Here is an 18,591-nt window from a genome sequence, read left to right on the forward strand (position 1 = left end):
AATAGATATTTTTTAAAAAATGTTGAAGCTCAAAAGCCAGAAAAGGTGATTATGAGAAAATTGAATTCAAACTTATACACCCAATAAAAGTATGTTATTGTTGGAAGTTACATAGATGACATGCTATTTGAGGAGTAGATTGTACGGGCTTTCAGGTTTCAAGAACAATTTTGTAATTGGACAACGGTTTTCCTATAGTTTACCTTGCCAAAGTGCATAAAGTAAAAAAAAAAGGTTGATGGATTTTTTACATTTTTTTCTATTTATAGTATATTTCCATTGGATTTTATCGAAGGAAAAAATATTATGCGTAATTGGACACTAAATAAGAACTACTCCGTTTTGAATTAACGTTGTTTATTATATAAAAAAAATACTTTAACAAAAATAACTTTGTTGTTTACAAATGTAATTAAACAGTCAAAATCAACAAACTTTTATATTTAGTACGCTAAAACATAGCCAAATGAGACCAAATTAACTCAACAAATCTTAAAAAACTAGTTTTTTCAATCTCAAAATTCAAGGTAAAGTTTAGTAAAAAGTTGGTACAATCACTATATATTTTCTAAAAGGTACCTTATCGTCGGTGGTAAAATATTTAGTGATTATGAAGTGATATCATTTGAAAACGACTAATAACTTACGATTAATTTTAATAGTCTTAATTTAAGAACACTGTAGTATTAAAACTCTTACCAAAAACCTATAATTTTGTCTCAACACACTAAATGATTAACGTATTTGAAAAGGTACCTTATTGTCGGTCGTAAAATGTTTAGTGACATAGTTAAGAATAAGATCTAAAAAAATGCTTTTGATTTGTAGTTGTAACTATTAATCGTTATTATTATTACTATAAATCAACCTCTAAAGACCAGCAGGTGGTAGGACCTTGTGCAAGGTCCGCCCGGATTGCTACCACCATCTTACTCGCTAATCCTGCCGTGAATAGCAGTGCTTGCATTGTTGTGTTTCGGCGTGGAGAGTAAGACAGCCGGTGAAATTACTGGCATTTGAGGCCTCTAGGTTGGCAACGCATCTGCAATCCCCCTGGTGTTGCAGGTGTCTAAGGGCGGTGGTAATCTCTTACCATCAGGTGACCCACTTGCTCGTTTGCCATCCAGTCGAATAAAAAAAAGACAAATTGGCGTAAATCTTCAATAAGGGCCTTATCACACTAGCGATTCGCGGGAGAGTTGAAAGCGAGGCAAGCGAGGCGCTGCGAGCGTATAACGATTTCGCCGCAAGCGCGCAACGATGTCGCTGCTGCGAGTGCATGGCGAGTTCGCTGCTTTAGCGCCATATTGTAGACTTTCGTATAATAAATAGGGCGTCTTCGGCGCTAACGCAGCGAACTCGCAGCGACATCGTTGCGCGCTCGCGGCGATATCGTTTCATGCTCGCGGTGAAATCGTTACGCGCTCGAAGCGAACTCGCTGCGCGCTCACCTCGCTTTCAACTCGCCCGCAAATCGCTAGTGTAATAAGGGCCTAACTGGCTACCGCTTAAGGGTGGCCAGTTATTGATGATTTACCTTACTCTAATTAAACGCATTTTATGATGATTCTTGACGTTTTTTACGCGCCGACAAGCACCGCAATGGGCCCGCGTGGGAACTAATGCCCAAGCTCTCTCATTCTGAGAGGAGGCCTGTGCCCAGCAGTGGGACGTATAGGCTAGGATGATAATGATGATGATGACGCGCCGACAAAGTACCGACGTCCGACACGTCTTCCAAACCGATACCGAGCGCACAGAAAGCATTCAAGAGCGGCACCGACAATAAGGTACCTTTCTTACTAAACTTTAAGGGATGTTTTAACTCATAAAAAATCGATTTAAAAACTTGTGTCTCTGTCAAATTAAAATATAGACCCTGCTTATTAATATAGAGTAAAAAAAGAAAAAATGATTATTTTCGACATTTTACTTCAAGCGCGATTATCTCGGAAACTAGAACCGACAACAAGGTACCTTTTACCAGATAACGCCACATATTTCTTCTTCCATAAGACAAGAAAATCAAAGAATTCTCAGAAATTAATTTATTGAATCAGGCGTTACAAGGTCCCATATCAAAAAAAATAAATCTTATTATGTCTTTTTACTTTCAAGGCGACAGCAGCAGGGCTACTACGAAACTCGAAACAAGAAGTTCTTGTCGTGCGGTCTCTCTGACACTTAAACTATTTAATACGAGTGCGAGAGGGACAGTACGACACGAAGTTCGAGTTTCAAGTTTTGTAGTAGCCCTGCAGTTTTCCAAAAAAAACTATATAGCAAGGTTTCATCAGAAATACGTTCCATCGTTCCATATTTGTCATAGTTTGTCTTGTTGAAATGTCAAAAGTAAAGTATCATCGAAATCGAAACGTCGATCGTTAATTCATGTTCTTCCTTTTATACATGGGACCTATTATTTCTATATTGAAAATACAAAATTATGTTGCAAGAAATAAATATCAGAATAAATCAGTCAAATTTTCATCGATGATGGAGATTAATTGACTATGGCTTTGATATTCCGGAAGTTGCGATATTCAGTATTAATTAATACTTTTCCTCGGGTTTTAGCTGGGCTTTTATTTATTTATTTGTATTGTGAATACCTTATTTATTACGTCACTCAAATCCAGGTCAATAATCCTACGTTTATTTTTAATTACCCAGATATTTAATGGTAACTCATAGATTTATTGGGATTTTCAGTGTGAATGGCCAGTGTTAAAAAAAGTCTCAAGCGTTCAGCCAGTTTATGCAATGATATTGGCCGACCCCCACATGCTCGGCTCACGCGATGGCCACTGGTTGGACAGATGGCGGCGGGAATGGCAAATGCAACGTGCATTTCAAACTGCTATGACTTTGCACAGGCCAGAAGTTGTTTTTGTTTTAGGTAAGTAGTTACTTGCAAAACTTTTATTCATTTAAGGTAATTTCTAGAAATGTTTGGCAAGTTTACTACTTCTTGTTTATTATTTGAATTGCACACCACGTCAGAGGGGCATTCCACAAGAATGTCCCCTATGAAATGCTTTTGCCTTGTATAGCAGTTAATTCAGTCAAATCCATGAGGTCCTGGAATATGCTGCCAATTTGTTAGCAAAGACATGAAATATTACCAGACTTAATGTCATTTTCTCAGCCTTTTCAGAACTATTAGAAGAATGGCATTTCCTAAGGGATATTCTTGTGGAATGCTCCCAGAGTTGCCACCTTTCCTGATTCTGCCATGACAGTCCTGATTTCGATGATCTTTTCTTGAAGTCTTTAGTCTTTTTGATGACCTGAATTGGATTAACCATCTGATTGCCCCGATTTTTTTTCCCAAAAGGCGGCAACCCTGCACCACATCTTCATCTTGTAAATTTAAAAGTTAGGTAGTTAGTTTATAGTTAATTTTTATTTATGGTATTTTTTTTTTAGTATGTGTTTTCTCTTTAATAAATTAATAATATTTTCTAAATTTCCTCGGGATAAAAAAAATAAATTGTAAATACTTACAGGTACTTTTGTGGTACTAATTTACTAGACTAGAATGCTAGTACTAGAATGTGGTTTATTTCAGGTGATCTTTTTGATGAAGGAGATAAAAGCTCTGAGAAAGAGTTCAATGAGGTGGTGCAGAGGTTCCATCAGTTGTTCACAGTTCCTGAGGGGACCACCTTGTATGCAGTTGCTGGGAATCATGATATTGATTCCATTACAGGTATGCAAATAATTTATAGTAAGTATAAATAATTCAAGAGTTTTTTTTGAGATATCACCTTTTGTCTTACGAGTGCAGAAGGATGGTGTCAATTACATTATTAAAGAAAGTGGTTAAAGAAGAATGTGTTTAATGCCCACCTTTGCCTTCCACTGCAAGCGAGCCGACTCTGTACAGAGTACTTTTAACTTGCAATGGCAAAGTGCACACATGTGCTTCTACTGAATAAGAACTCATAACTCGGTGTTTGCAGATGGTGGGAACCACTTTTATCTAAAATAATTTTATTTTAGCATAGTATTAAGTATTTAACAAGCTAGATGTTTTGGTGCAAACTGTAAGCCTGACTGTATTGAAATAAATAAGTGTGTTTCTCCAGTCCGCTCAGTCCGTTACAGCTCATTACCCTTGTCAAGCCTTTATTTGCACTATGCGGCTAACAATGCAGTTTTGAAGAGAGACAACACGATTAAACAGCGCGGCTAACCGCATAGTGCATAGGCGCTTAAAGGTTTTTCATCACACTTGATCGTAAACAGTGTTGTAACATGCAGGCTACCTTTGTTGCAACCCCCGAAATAAAACCCTCGACCTTTTATTGTTGTCTTGTCATGAAACCCAAGGTCGGTAATAGTAGATTGATAACCAAGGGTGGAAAGTGACCCATTTCACCCGAGATATTTCTGGCGCTCGAACAAAGTGAGAATACTTTTGAATTTACTTATATCCAACCTCCAACGGTACCTTTTCGACTGGCCACTTGCCACGTCCGAGTATTAAAAAAATAGAGTTGGTCACGACCAAGCAGCTTATATACAAAACTGCAGGTTGAACGCCGAACGAAGAAGTTTGACCTTAATTACTTATACTAGCTTTTGCCCGCGACTTCGTCCGCGTGGAATAGTAACTTTGGAAAGTATTTAATTTATTTAGGGTACCTGTTCTGCCAATAAATGTACATAGAAACTTCTACGGTTTACTGAAAATAGCCTATTTTAATACATTGCTTTATCTAAACAATTTTTTTGTTCTTCCATTTTTTGGTAAAAAAAGAACTCTGGACACCTACGTCCTTTATTGTAAATTAGGAGGGTAGGATTATACTTAAGACGGCATTCTTACTAAGCATAGCTACACAATTTCCGATAAATATACTTATAGTAAATTTGTTTGGACGAACTTTCATCCCCATATTTCAACTATGAAAAATATCGCAATGTGAAAAGAGTCGGAACAAATGTTTTTAGGGTTCCGTACCTCAAAAGAACTTTGCTGTCCGTCCGTCCGTCTGTCTGTCAAGACCCTTTATCCCGTAAACGCGCGGAGTATGTATTGAGTTGAAATTAAACCCTAAACTCAGGTCAATAGTCCCGGAAGCTGTGAAAAAATTGAACTTCTAAGTTAACGCAATCAAAAGCTACAGAAACTTGGAATTTTGTATAAAAATAGCTCTATTAGCAAATTATTTTTCCCCTTTAGCAAAATAAAAAAAAACTGAAAATCATAATTTTTCATGTCTGACTGTCTATGTCAATAAGCCATCTAAAATGACCCCTCATTGCGTACATTTTGCTTATGAGCTTAAAATAGGCTAACACTGGATATTCATAAATACCTACGTACGGAACCCTTGATGCGCGAGTCCAAGTCGAATTTAACCGATTTTTTTTTAGTTCTTATCGAATACCTAAACACAAAGATTCATCGATTTATCTGTGATAATGACGACGTTCCATATAAATTTTCATCCCCTATTTCATCCCCTCGCAGGTAAAATTTTCAAAAACGCTTGAACAATAATATCTATTTATTTTTATATAAGTGCCCAATGCAAAGTTCATAAAGAACCATCGATTTATCTTTGACAATGACGACCTTCATATAAACTTTCATCCCCTATTTCACCCCTACACAGGAAGAATTTTAAAAAACGCGCGAACAAATATCTATTAATCTCTATCAATCACGTGCCCAAATGCCAAGTGTAATAAAGAACCATCGATTTATCTTTGACAATGACGATCTTTACATATAAACTTTCATCCCCTATTTCACCCCCTCACAGGTCGAATTTTCAAAAAGCTCAAATAAATACCTACTTATTCCTTATTATGTGCCTAAATGCCAAGTTCATGGTTTTATCTTCGACAGCGACGAACTTCCACCATATAAACTTTCATCCCCTATTTCAACCCCTTAAAGCCTCTTTTTCGCGATAAAAGATAGCCTATGTTCTTTCCCAAGGTCTATTCTATCTCTGTATCAAATTCATCCAAATCGGTTCAGCGGTTTTGGCGTGAAAGCGTAACAGACAGACAGACAGACAGACAGACAGAGTTACTTTCGCATTTATAATATTAAGTATGGATGTAATATATTCCATCTCTTTCTTTCACATTCACGAATGACTTCCATCTCTTTCTTAATCTAACTAAAGAAAGAGATATGGAATATGTTCGTGACGTAATAAAGATCAAATTTCTTGTTTCAAACGGATGTTCTGCGTTCAACGTCCAGTGTTGTATAATAATATAAGCTCCTTGGTCACGACGTGCATCTAGATGGCCATGCCGAAACGTGAAATAAAAGTGTCAATGACGTAACTCAATTATCTTCGACTCCGTGGCTATCTAAAAAAAAAAAATACTTTCCACCCTAGAGATGAAAACGCAATTTTCCACCCGGCTATTTATCCATGAAAATTAAACTTTCCGAACAGGAGAGATGAAAATATACAATGTGCGGGTAGGATAACGCCGCAGCTGGCAGGGCGGTTCGAGCGGCGGATGCGCGCGGCGCCGGCGGGGCTGGCGAGCGTGCGCGGCGCGCACTTCGTGCTGCTCAACTCCATGCGCTGCAGGCGACGGCTGTTCGCTTTGCGCACGCGCCGTCGCCGAGATCGACAACATAGCTGGTTATTATTTTAGGTCGATTATTTTAGAGTTCCGTACCTCAAAAGGCAAAAAAACGAATCCTTATAGGATCACTTTGTTTTCCGCCCGTCAGTCTGGGTTGCGGCGGGATAGAAATATATAATTTGTTCAGAAGATTGTTTTATTGGTTCAACTTCAACTTCAACTTTTTTGCTTGGTGGCAATCGGTCGCTTTTGGTTAGCGTCCATTACTGCCAATGACACCTGACAGCAGCGAAGTGTACATTGTGTCAGACCGGTTAAATAAATTTTCTAAACGGGGGTTGTCGGAGCGAGTTTGTTGCGTACCTGGAATCGACACACAAAACATAGGGACGACACAAAACACAGAAGACAGTATAAAACATTTAGACATTACAGATCGGATCAAAGGGAGCGACAAAAGCAATAAAAGCACCTAGAGTTTTATTTTTTCTTTAGTTATAATTTAATTATTTTATTGGTTCATAGTTCGTTACAAGAGTCACCGATACAAATCGCCATCTTTCTTTTGGCAAAGCAGTGTCAAGGGGCAACATCTCCGAATGCGCCATCTATCCACACAACTCCGAACTAGTAGAGAAGCCAACAGTTCTCTCGGTCGCCTCTACGCGCACCTCTATTAGTTCGGTTGAAAGCAAAAAGATGGCGCTGTGTGTAACAGTCTGTCAAGACCCTAGAACTCGGAAACGCGTGGAGATATCGAGTTAAATTAGAACCGTATACACAAGTCTACAGTCCCTTGAAGCTGTGAAATGATCTAAATTCTAATTTCATATATTTTATGGACCCAATTTCATATATTTAATGGATGCCCAATATTTTATGGACTATCTCTTAAGCACATTAGTAGTCTATCGTCACTACTTCACTCAGAAAAAATATTGATTTTGAGGTACGAGCCTTCTTAAAAGTAGTGAAAAACTCACCAGTAGTTGTCAGTCGGGATCATTTGCGATATGCAGTGTCCAGTTGATAGTTGATAATGGCAATAATAAGCAAATAATAGATCCGGTTTGAAGGACCATGTTATAGGAGCTAAGCAATCTTAATTTTGTGTTTTGTTGCTTCCAGATATTCTGAAGTGTAGCAGTGGATCAAAATTATGCAAAGGCAAAACAAAACTCGACAAATATACTAAACCAATTCTTATTCAGGTAGGTAAGTCAGTATAATATAAAATAAAATTATTCATATATACTTACAGGGTGGCACATTTAGATCGGTCAGTATGGGAAAGTCTGAAACTATAAGACATACGAACATCACATTACATTAAAAAAAACTTTCAGTTCGGGAATCGAACGCAGTCGTTTTGAAAAATAAAACCTATACAAGCAATCAATATTATTATAAAACATGGTATCTTGAAGAAATAAAATGCATTGTATTTCATATTCATTAATAATGTAAGTTTTAATTTTCAAAACGTCCGGGTTCGATTCCCGAGCTGAATACAAGTTTTTTTAAATGTATGAATGCAGTTTTTCTTGTTACTAAAATCGATGACATGGTTCCTAACAACAGATCTTCGTATGTCTTATAGTTTCAGTCAGACTTTCCCATACTGACCGATTTAAATGAGCCACCCCATAAATATAGTTTAATTTAGCTGTCATATCCACTCAACCATTGTTTCCTTCGACTGACCGCGTCTATAATACATGAATACCTACTTCTATTAGATCTTTTTTCGTTAGACTTTGCCAACCTATGCATTTTCTGCCTGCCATTTTCTACAAGCGCTTTTGGTTTGATAACTTTTCTAACTTGACTGTATTTCTGAAGCTTGATCTTTCATTGTGTGATTTTTGATTTGCCACACAAAACCAAAACAAAGCATGTCAACCATGCACATTCTGAAAAAGGGCCACCGAGTAGTCCGAAATACGTTAGGCATATTCAGTTCATTCATATTCTATTTTAACTTAAAGCAATCTTTGCTTCCAGCACTTTCCCTTATACAGAGCTTCAGACAGTCAATGCACGGAGCCCGACGCGGCTCCACTGCCAGAAAGAGACAGCTTGTTTGTAGAGCGATGGGACTGCTTGTCGAAGGAGTCGACAGAATACCTCGTAGAAAGCCTGCGCCCGCGCCTCGCGTTCGGTGCCCACACGCACCATAGTTGTGTTGCCCGGCACAGCTTCGTGCCTACCCCCGACCATAAGATAGAGTTCCTGGAATACACAGTTCCTTCTTTCTCTTGGAGGAATCGATTGGATCCTAAGTATTACTTGGTAAGCCTGTTTCAATATAGATCTGCCACATACTTACAATAATGCTCTTACTAATTGTTTACTACACTTGGGCGCTGTGAAAACTTAGTCTGATTCTTTAAAGGAGGTACCGGGTTAACGAGCTTCGCTCGGGCTATGATTCGTAAATAAACACGCGTTTTCCCAGATACAAGACCAAGCTAGATTGATTGTTCGTCCCTGAACCTCCCAAACATAGCACATCTTAACAACTCAATCAATCATCTTTTTAATTGTTAGAACGTTTCCAGGAGCCCTAAAATTAATCCAATCTACTCGTTATCGACTTTTTAGTTCTTACTCCTATACCAGTGACACGTATTTGTGACTACTGTGGGATATGCGTAGGCATAGCGTAAGAGCTTAGTAGATCGTCATATTCGGCTCCGGTAACGTTCCGCTAAACCCTTAGCCTATGCCAGCCTTTAGGAGGTACGAATTCTGTTGACACACATGCGTGTCACCTGTGCATAGGAATGAGAACCGGAATGTTTTAAGTCTGTTACTTTTTAGATCTTACAAATACGTGTCACTGGCATAGAAGTGACTGTTGTGGGATATGCGTAGGCATAGCGTAAGAGCTTAGTGGATCACTGCTGGGGCCGAACGTGTTAGCGAGCTATTAACTACAAGCAATTGTTAACTCATACGCTCTTCCTCCTGTCTCTTTTCAGTTAACAGTAAGCGGCGAGGAGGCAAGTGTGTCCAAGTGTGAACTGCCTCGCGAGTGGACGCTGCAAGTGACTGCGCTACTAATGCTAATTGCTCTCATGGTATACCTTCGCTACTTCAACTCCAAGCAAAACGCCTTCAACAACAAGCATTTGTGAGTATTTTATGTAATCTAGCTAAAAAAATCACAAAGATAAAGCACGTCAAAGTGGGGGCCTGTGACGTAGGGGGAAGTGTCGCGCGACATGACGTCACGCGGAGGGTTACTGGCTATATCTTCATATTGTTTTTATTTAATTGACCAAATACGAGTAAATGAAAAATACGTCTTCAATCTATATTTTCTGATCTAAATGATGGATTAATTAGTTTTTTTTTGGAAACTCGTCCATAGTTCAATACTTTCTCCGACTTTTGTAACTATGACAATCCAAAAAAATTTACAAAAAATTAAACCGCTGAAAAAAACTGAAAAGCACAAAATAATAAACCTTTTTCACTAACCGACTTCAAAAAAGGAGGAGGTTCTATGTTCTAATGTTTTGTATTTTTTTTATGTACGCCGAGTACTCAGTCAATTGTGGACCGATTTACAAAACACTGTCACCAAGTCAAGATCTGATGATGGGATCCTAGGGAAATCGAGGGCAAACCTCAAATTTTATAGGAGCACCTATGGCGATTTTTGCATTTTTAGCATTAAGATAAGCATTTACATTCAGAAAGTATCATTTGGTAAACTGGACCTGATGAAGAAGACCGTAGATGACCAATGGAACTCGTCAAAGCTAAGTAATGCTCGCTCGTCTATAAACGATCATTATTAATATACCTAGATAAGCGACTAAGAAGGAGCTTTCAGTTAATGATTCTTTCGAACTGATCTGATGCTAAAGCCGGCAACGGAACTCTGTTATAAAACAACGTAACTTTGGCTACGAATCACTAAAAAGTGAGAAATAAAGAATTTTTTTAACAAAAAAGTAAAACCGACTCCACAAAAATAAAAAAAATAACAATAAAAGGAGGATGGATTGAAACGCATTGTATTTAGGTGAGGTAGACGACTATTGTTTGATTCCTGCTGGCTCGTGCTGAGGCACCGATTTCGAGCTAGTAGGTACCTAGTGCTAGAAAAATATTTTCAAGGGTTTTGTAGTCGTTTCATTTTTTGTTATGTTTTTATTTTTTTGGAGTCGGTTTTACTTTTTTACCTTAATCTAGGTACTAGATTGAAGTCGGTGCCTCAGCACGAGCCAGAAGGAGTGAGAAGCCCATCAGGTAGACTACTATTGGGAGGGTGCGAAGTACTAGGTGGGGTAATGAAATCTATCGCAGCGCTCATAGTGGCCAAAAGAAGAAATAATCTAGGCTCTGTCATCTGTCATACTCATAAGAATCTGTCATTAACAAAGCAATTTGTATAGACTTTAACTACCTAATTTTAGTAATAGATGTTTGTGTTATGATGTGAGCTTGAATTATTGAACACTGTCCCTGTTTTGTTCTTAATTCCTCTACATCTCGGACATGTCCAGCAACAATTTTCCTTATTGTCAGGCGGAACAAAACGTAATGAGTGAAAGAGACACAATGAGAGAAAATACTGACGAATGAGCGAGATTCAAGGTAGTTGAGATTGAGGGATGTATGACAGAGATAGAAATAGGTTTTTAGTATGTAAGAAAGAGATAACAATAAAGAGATCATGGCGGAATCTGAGTTTCAATCCTTACATTATGAAACGGTTTGTGTTTGAAATTTTATATTGAGTGATACTCATAAAACCGGTCGTTAAAATAAAATGATACTCATTTTGATCTGAAAACGATATTTAATTTATTACTAGCGATATAAGAACAATTACAGTACGATTACTTGGAGTTAACACTTGACAGATGGGCGTGCCTTCAGTCAATTTTCAACTTTGAGGTCATACAAATACAATGGTTGTTACATAATCTGTAAACGTGGGTAGCGGTATACTAAAAATGACTTTATTTGTATGACGTCAAAGTTGAAAATTGACTGAAGGCACGCCCATCTGTCTAGTGTTAACTCGAATTAATCAAACTGTATATAATTTTACTATTATTCAAAGAAACCAATATGATAGCTTTATCTTTTCGTTTTACAGTAAAAGTACAACTAAACATGAAGTACCTAAACAAACCTTGACATAACGAAAATATTACCCAATTTTTAGTAAATGTTACTTACCTCATTTAATTTTAATGACCAAAAATGAATACACAACCTTTTGTCCACCCAAATCACGTTTGCTTTTCAGTTTTTTCGGCGGTTTAATTTTTTTGTTAACTTTTTTTATTTTATACTTTCCCACTTTTTTATAAATTAAAAGATGGGGCATATATATATATATATATATATGTATATATGTATGTATACATATAAACCCGCGGCGACTTGAGAACCTCCTCCGTTTTTTTTCATCGGTTAAAAATACAGGTTGATTCACAAGAACTGGCGCGAATATATTGAATGAAAGTAATGCCATTTATAAATTTTGTATGAATGATACACGTCATTTTTATATTTGTGTGAAGTGTATTCAAATAGGTAACACACAGATACCTTTATTCACTCATTCAATCCATTCATGCCAACTCTTGTGATGCTACATGTACTTAAGTACTTTAAATAAAACAACCAGACATGTTTATTTAACTTCTGCTTATTTAACGTTCGCTATATTCGCCCAACTAGGTACATTCTCGATATTTTCGCGTACAGAGTTTATGTTATGTTTCAAGTTGTGCGCGATAAGGGATGAACTTGCAATCCACATGGAGACAGTGGCTTGTCAATAACATGTTATTGTATGAAGATCTTATTTTGTTACAGATCAGGGAAGAAAGTGTAGACGGAATGGAAAAGACTGGTAAACTTTATTTTATTTCATCATTATTAATGTATTACAATTAATTTCTAAATCTTAGCTAGTAAATTACTACAATAATTATCTACCTACTCGAGGTGTTTTTTTTTACAAATTGGACTTTTACATCAACGGTGGCCATTAGCGTATCTAGGGTTTATTTTCAGCGGGGCCTGGCCTGGATTTTTGTGTGAAGATATCAGTATTATAGAATTTCGGATCTGTGGGGTGTCAACATCTTGGGGTGGGCACTAGACCATACTGGGGTGGGTGGTATACGGCCCACACGCTCCCCCCCCCTATACGCCTCTGACGGTGGCGGTGATATTATGTGATTTTCAGCTTTTTATTTATTGTATTTTTAATGAAAAAACCTTCTTTCCATAGTTTTCAGATATCTATGTGACAGTGAACTAATTGTAGTTTATCGTGTAACTTTTTATTATATGTAAATTACATGGAATTAACTAATAACAAGAGAATAAAGATCCTTAAGTTAAGATACCTAAAAGATCTCTTCAAAACTTATCTCTTAAAGGGGTCTCTCTCTTCCAGTTAATCTTCGAACGATTGAAAGGAGATCAGAAACAAGAGTAAACAATAAAGTGAAAAGATGAGAGGAGGATTTTTTAAGTTAATCCAAACGATGCATTATATTATATATATACCTAATACACTTTTTTTGTAATAGCCTAACGTAATGTTTCAATGCTGGGCAAAAGCCTCCCCTCTTGATCGCCACAACTCCTGTTCTGATGCTGTCAGGCCAGTAATTTGCGTACATGTGGAAATCGTCCCGCCATCTCCTTCTCCGTCTCCCGCTGCCGCTCTCCGGGATCCAACAAGTGAGTGTTAGCCCACCTTTGTGGGTGCATACGACAGTCCTGTCCAGCCCTGTCCTATTTTAGCTTTCTTATTCTCAACGTCGGCTATGCGTATATTTGAGCGCAGCATGTTGTTTTTGACTTTGTTTATCCGTTTTACACCTTATATGTTGTGCTTATGCTGAGTGGGCAATTTATATTATTCGATTTTTTTTTATTATTTCTCTCGCTCTCTCTCTGAATTCCACGCGAGCGAAGCCGCGGCAAAAGCTAGTAATTTTAATAATCCTACTAATCCTACTTCCTACTAATATTATAAATGCGATAGTTTGTGAGTGAGTGAGTATGTTTGTTACTCCTTCACGCTGAAACGGCTGGACTGATTTGGATGAAATTTTGGTATGTAAAAAAACAGTGTTCATCACTTAGTGCCAACGTAAAAAAATCATAACACAGAGGGGCTACTACAAAACTGGAAAAACAAAGTTCGCATCGCACCGTCCCTTTCACTCGCGTATTAAATGAGATAAGCGTCAGCGGGATGGCAACATATGAAGTTCGTGTTTTGCATTTCGTAGTATAGGGCCAGATATCACACAACGTCATTCATGTTTTTCGTATTGTGATTGGATATGTTCAATGCGTTTTCTCGTGTTATAGACTTAGAATGAAATTGAAACTTAAATATCAACATCTATAAAAAGTAGAAATGTCTCCAAAACGGTCGCATATTTATTAGACCCATTTTACCTTTTCTAGAATGTCCTAAGTGCCCTACATGTTAGTACGTCACGGATCCGTTCATATCTTATTATTTTATACATATAACATAAGTACCTACAAAATCTTTCGGTGATTACCGGTTGCGGCACATCACAATTTATGAGACGCAAAAAACAGGTAACACATGAAACGTCATTTTAGTATCTCGGATTAAAAAACAGACCATAGAAATGTTTGAAAATCATTATTTATCTGCTTGTAGCTGTAACCAATCCAAAATGACCCCATACTGCGTAGGTACATTTAGGTACACACCAGTAAACTAGATATTCATTGATATATACAAAGGAACCCTCGGTGCGAGAGTCCTACTCGCATTTGGCCGGTTTTTTTAAATTTATAGGTATCGATCTCCCTGGGATCTACTCGTCAGGGTTCTGACTATTTCTGACTAGGTTACAATGAGAACATCTTAGGAGTACCTATACGTACTCATTAGGATAAATATAATTTAGAAAATCAATCCACGATTGAGGGAGAAATCGGTGAAACATGCATAGCAAAAAAAATACAGTGGAATATACAGGATGGAAAGTTGAGATGGTAGCAAGGGCAGCTACTAGATCCCTTGCTGCTACGCGAAAATGCTCCTAGGAGACCTTTACTAACTTTTTGAGTGATGAAAATCGACATTCACAGATTTTTGATAAAATGTACAGTCAGCGAGAAAATCGACAAATTTGACTTTTTTTTTAATGCCAATCGGTCCCATTTCTATCAAGGATTAAAACACTCTTTGAGACTAACTAAGGTTAGAGTACTAGAACACCCACAAATCAAAGAGAACTTTTTCCATACAGTTCGTAGGGTACTAATTTGCAAAGTGAAACTCGTATGTTGTTTTTTTACGAATATGAATCCTTTATACTTACTTAAAGAAAATTAAACAGTATGCAGACAACTAAAAACTGAACATTTTAACTAAAGTTCGTGTCTCAACCCAGTATTGCTGCCCCACCTCAACTTTCCACCCTGTAGAACCTTCTACCTTTTTAGGGTTCCGTACCCAAAGGGTGCCAACTATTACTGAGACTCCTGACTGTCTGTCTGTCTGTGTCTCACAGGGCTCTATCTCTTGAGCCGGCACTTGAAATTTTCACAGATTATGTATACTTAACTGTGGCCGCTATGACAACAAATACAAACACATACAACAAACGTGTTTTTTTTGCCGTTTTTTCCTCGATATTAATAACAGTAACAGGCTGGAAATATTATAGAATATTTATTTGTATAATCACATTAAAAATAAATAATTAATTTAAAGTATAATAAATATTGAAGGGGCTGCCATTCAACAAACTTGTTTTTTTTTCTGCCTTTTTGCAAATGTTTAATGTTGTATAGATAATGGCACGGAACCCTTCGTGAGTGAGTTCGACTCGCACTTGGCCGATTTTTAAAGTCCGCTAAAGAACGAAACAAATAGGTATACTGAGCGGCAAAAAATCTGGCCTTCGAATTTATGCAGTTACAGGTAAATATTTGTATGTAGGGTAGGCCAAATTTGGTGCCGCTGAGTATATCTACATTATTTTTCTAACCCCGAATAAGTATGTATTAGTAGGTGATTCATGATGATGATTTACGTCGAAGGGTAGGATAGCTGATTTAACATTAAAATATATAATATAAGTCTTGCACAGACGTAGCTGTCTTACACGTAGCTAATGTCACTTAGTTCATTGGACTTAGTTTATAAGCTGTCTCTGTCTGATTGTCAATAATTTTTCCCACAAGTTCTACTAACAGATCTTGAATTTGGGGTTTATAAGGGTATGAGATAACTTTAAACCCTTTTAAAATTTAAAGATACTGTTCGGAATGTGATTTGTAGGATCTGTGATCTTTAGTTAACTTGTCTGCTTCTATTAAGTATGGTGTGCTCAGGGTCATATGAGTTGATATTATATTACACCTCTACGAATAGTGCTTCATACATAATCTGTTGGTATGATACTGTTGTGTAATGAAGCATTCAGTCGTAAGGTATACCTTGGTATTATGTATAGGTTCAATTGTACAAGCTATTTGGTATGCAAACTGATGTGGCAATACAAAGCGTTATTAACAAAATTAAGTAAAATGACCAACACATTTTGTGTTAATGAATAGAGGATATTGGGATACATCAAAAGTAAGCCGTAAATAAGTAAAAAGGTTTATTATATTTATTTTTATTTATTTACAAAGAAACAATAGGAACTTCATAAAATATAACTACTAAATTGCAAAAGCAAGGCTTGTCTAATCCTGCGAAAGTAATACTGCATTAAAATTAAGTGTGATCCTAAATAATTTGAAATAAATAAATGCAAACAACACGTGTACTCACAATACTTATAAGAATCTTACCGTTAATCACATACCTACAGTCAGATATTATATATAAATACAATGTCCTTCGGTAGCCAGCCGCTTATCTCACAGTTTCATATGCTGTCTGAAGAGCTTAAAGTTAATTGCCGCAATTGACATCTATAAATTCATTGCCAGTAGATAAGAGAATTGCCGTAGCGAATTATATTAGTTGCTTACTTAACTATAAAAACAATTTTATTATGATCTATATTATGTTACTTTGAACTTATGGCCTAAGTAAGTAGTACTGGTTATAGAGAGATAATTCAATCCCGTCCAATATCGGTTGTATTTGTGAGCCAGTGGCGAATATCAGATCTATATGGGACTCGTCCACTAAAGGCTTAGGTTTAGCAGGACCAATTGTCTTCCTACGTAATTTTCGGACTACACTTGGGAAACTGGTTTATTCTGGTATGTCGCTGAGCCGGATGCCGCCGGGGCGGCGGTACATGCGCTCGTTCATGGGTAGCTCGCCCACGAGGAACCGGTCCAGAGCTTTGGCGGCCATGCGCGAGTGCCCCGAACTCCTGAACGCCGTGCTCGCGTCCTGCCCGGCGTATTCCAGCATTATGTCTCCCCCACCAGGGTGCTACAACATAATAACAACACGTTGAAATCTTGTACATAAACTTAGATTTCTTCTTTATAAAACAAAACAAATAACCAGCTCTTTGCTTAGCTGGCATAGAAGTGTTACTTTTATTTTTGAGAACTCGTAAGTATTTCGGCCGTGAATACGGGACAAGTATGTAAAGGCAGGAATGTTTTAAGCTCACCTCATCCAGGAAAGTTGAGATATCATATACGCGATCGTATATAACCACCCAGCAGTCTCGCGGGGTGTCGTGCTGGCTGACTTCGGCGAGGGTGATGACGCGGTCCCGGGGCTGCGGCTCCTCGGGCTCGGGCCGCGGCGGCCACGCGCTCGGCTCCGCGGCGGCGGCCGTCCAAGGGTTCACTAACCGTAGAGCGGCCATGGTTAGCGCGACTAGGTCCAGATCTTTATTTTGGGGCACGGCCAGCGGTTTCGAAGGCAGGTTCATTTCATGAGAAGATTGTACTTTTGCCATCTTGACTTCTTGTCTTTCTAAACTTTTAGTTACAAACAACTTCTCTTTCTCCACTACAACGTGAAGGTAACTTCAATCTTTCAGATGCGTCAATATCTTCAGGCAGACTTGATGCGAATGAACAGCGTAGTCTCGCTTCACTGTGAAAGAATTATGAAACCTTATAAGTCCAACGATTTTTGCGTCCTATCAGGGTTGGGTACCTGGCCCGAATGGCATCGTCAACATATGTATATTAATTTATTCAAATATGTTGAATCAAATCGTCTTTGAAATGTTGAGTCTTAAGATTTTATTATCTATGATCAATGGAATAAAGTAATTATACATAGTAAATAAGTACATGTTTGTGGCACAGTAAATATGTATGAGTAGACAACCCTATTAGTGTTCAGCAAACCGTGAATCGATAGATATGCTAGATACAGTTACTGCGATAGAATTACACGACTGTCGACCCACGTTGGGATTTGCAGCAGTTTCTGTCTGCTTAGAGAATGTAGATTTGCTTGAAGTAAAAGTTTTTGAAACGCAGTAGTCTTCTTGCAGGTAACGGTTAGTAAAATAAAGAAACGAAAAAGATCATTAGGTAGGTACTAAAGCTTCAAGATCTTCGCTTTTTATCAGAAAACAATGCCAAGTGACATGTTGGCCGTTATCTGGGCCTTCTTGACGTAAATTAAACTTTATGATAATTCAGTGACTTGTGATTGACCTTTTCGTTATCTTTTTTTGTGAATTCCATTTTATTGTAAAACTGACAAAGCATCTGCGTTTGAGATATTAAGTTTAAATTTGCAAACGTTTTCGTTCACATTGAACTTACCTAAACCGATTATTTGTAGAATTTTGAAAGCATTTTTAAAAATGTGGTACTTAAGGGACATTTTTGATTTGATATTGGACACTTAAATAGGTAGATAGGATGTAATTATGAATAATTATGAATTAATCAACATGAAAGGAGTAATCCGCGTTTGAAAACTATTGTTTACATAAACACAATATTTACCTTCTAATCAATGCACTTTACAGCTTCCAGTTGTGTTTATCTCTGTTGATGCTCGAAACGTGGAGAATGGCAATCGCACCAGTTGTC

General features: G+C 37.5%; 2 protein-coding genes and 1 long non-coding RNA gene across 3 annotated transcripts; 2 read left to right on the forward strand and 1 right to left on the reverse strand.

Annotated features, from left to right (window-relative positions):
• Positions 1 to 2,413: 2,413 nt before the first annotated feature.
• Positions 2,414 to 3,693, forward strand: LOC141430058 (uncharacterized). Its single transcript, XR_012451604.1, has 3 exons — positions 2,414 to 2,639; positions 2,713 to 2,899; positions 3,572 to 3,693. It is a non-coding gene; the product is annotated as an uncharacterized lncRNA (long non-coding RNA).
• Positions 3,694 to 6,273: 2,580 nt separating this feature from the next.
• On the forward strand, positions 6,274 to 13,495 carry LOC141430249 (metallophosphoesterase 1-like). Its single transcript, XM_074090857.1, has 7 exons — positions 6,274 to 6,311; positions 6,475 to 6,626; positions 7,699 to 7,781; positions 8,575 to 8,862; positions 9,555 to 9,706; positions 12,418 to 12,454; positions 13,007 to 13,495. Exons 1-6 carry the CDS (start codon positions 6,274 to 6,276, stop codon positions 12,434 to 12,436), a joined length of 732 nt encoding a protein of 243 aa, XP_073946958.1. The 3' UTR covers positions 12,437 to 12,454; positions 13,007 to 13,495.
• A 2,968-nt stretch (positions 13,496 to 16,463) lies between these two features.
• LOC141430059 (uncharacterized) lies at positions 16,464 to 18,541 on the reverse strand. The gene is made up of 3 exons (XM_074090602.1): positions 18,505 to 18,541; positions 17,199 to 17,632; positions 16,464 to 17,011 (listed from the first exon to the last, which is right to left on the reverse strand). Exons 2-3 carry the CDS (start codon positions 17,490 to 17,492, stop codon positions 16,826 to 16,828), a joined length of 480 nt encoding a protein of 159 aa, XP_073946703.1. The 5' UTR covers positions 17,493 to 17,632; positions 18,505 to 18,541; the 3' UTR covers positions 16,464 to 16,825.
• Positions 18,542 to 18,591: the final 50 nt, after the last annotated feature.

Source organism: Choristoneura fumiferana, chromosome 8 (assembly GCF_025370935.1).
Source record: "Choristoneura fumiferana chromosome 8, NRCan_CFum_1, whole genome shotgun sequence".
NCBI lineage: Eukaryota > Metazoa > Arthropoda > Insecta > Lepidoptera > Tortricidae > Choristoneura > Choristoneura fumiferana.

Bases quoted from the DNA above. Each gene is read 5' to 3' on its own strand.
- LOC141430249 (XM_074090857.1), top strand. From the start codon at position 6,274: ATGGCCATGCCGAAACGTGAAATAAAAGTGTCAATGAC. The intron at 6,627-7,698 runs GTTATTATTTTA...TGTTGCTTCCAG, and splicing joins CGAGATCGACAACATAGCTG to ATATTCTGAAGTGTAGCAGT. The intron at 8,863-9,554 runs GTAAGCCTGTTT...GTCTCTTTTCAG, and splicing joins TGGATCCTAAGTATTACTTG to TTAACAGTAAGCGGCGAGGA.
- LOC141430059 (XM_074090602.1), bottom strand. From the start codon at position 17,492: ATGGCAAAAGTACAATCTTCTCATGAAATGAACCTGCCTTCGAAACCG. The intron at 17,012-17,198 runs GTGAGCTTAAAA...ATTATGTTGTAG, and splicing joins TCTCAACTTTCCTGGATGAG to CACCCTGGTGGGGGAGACAT.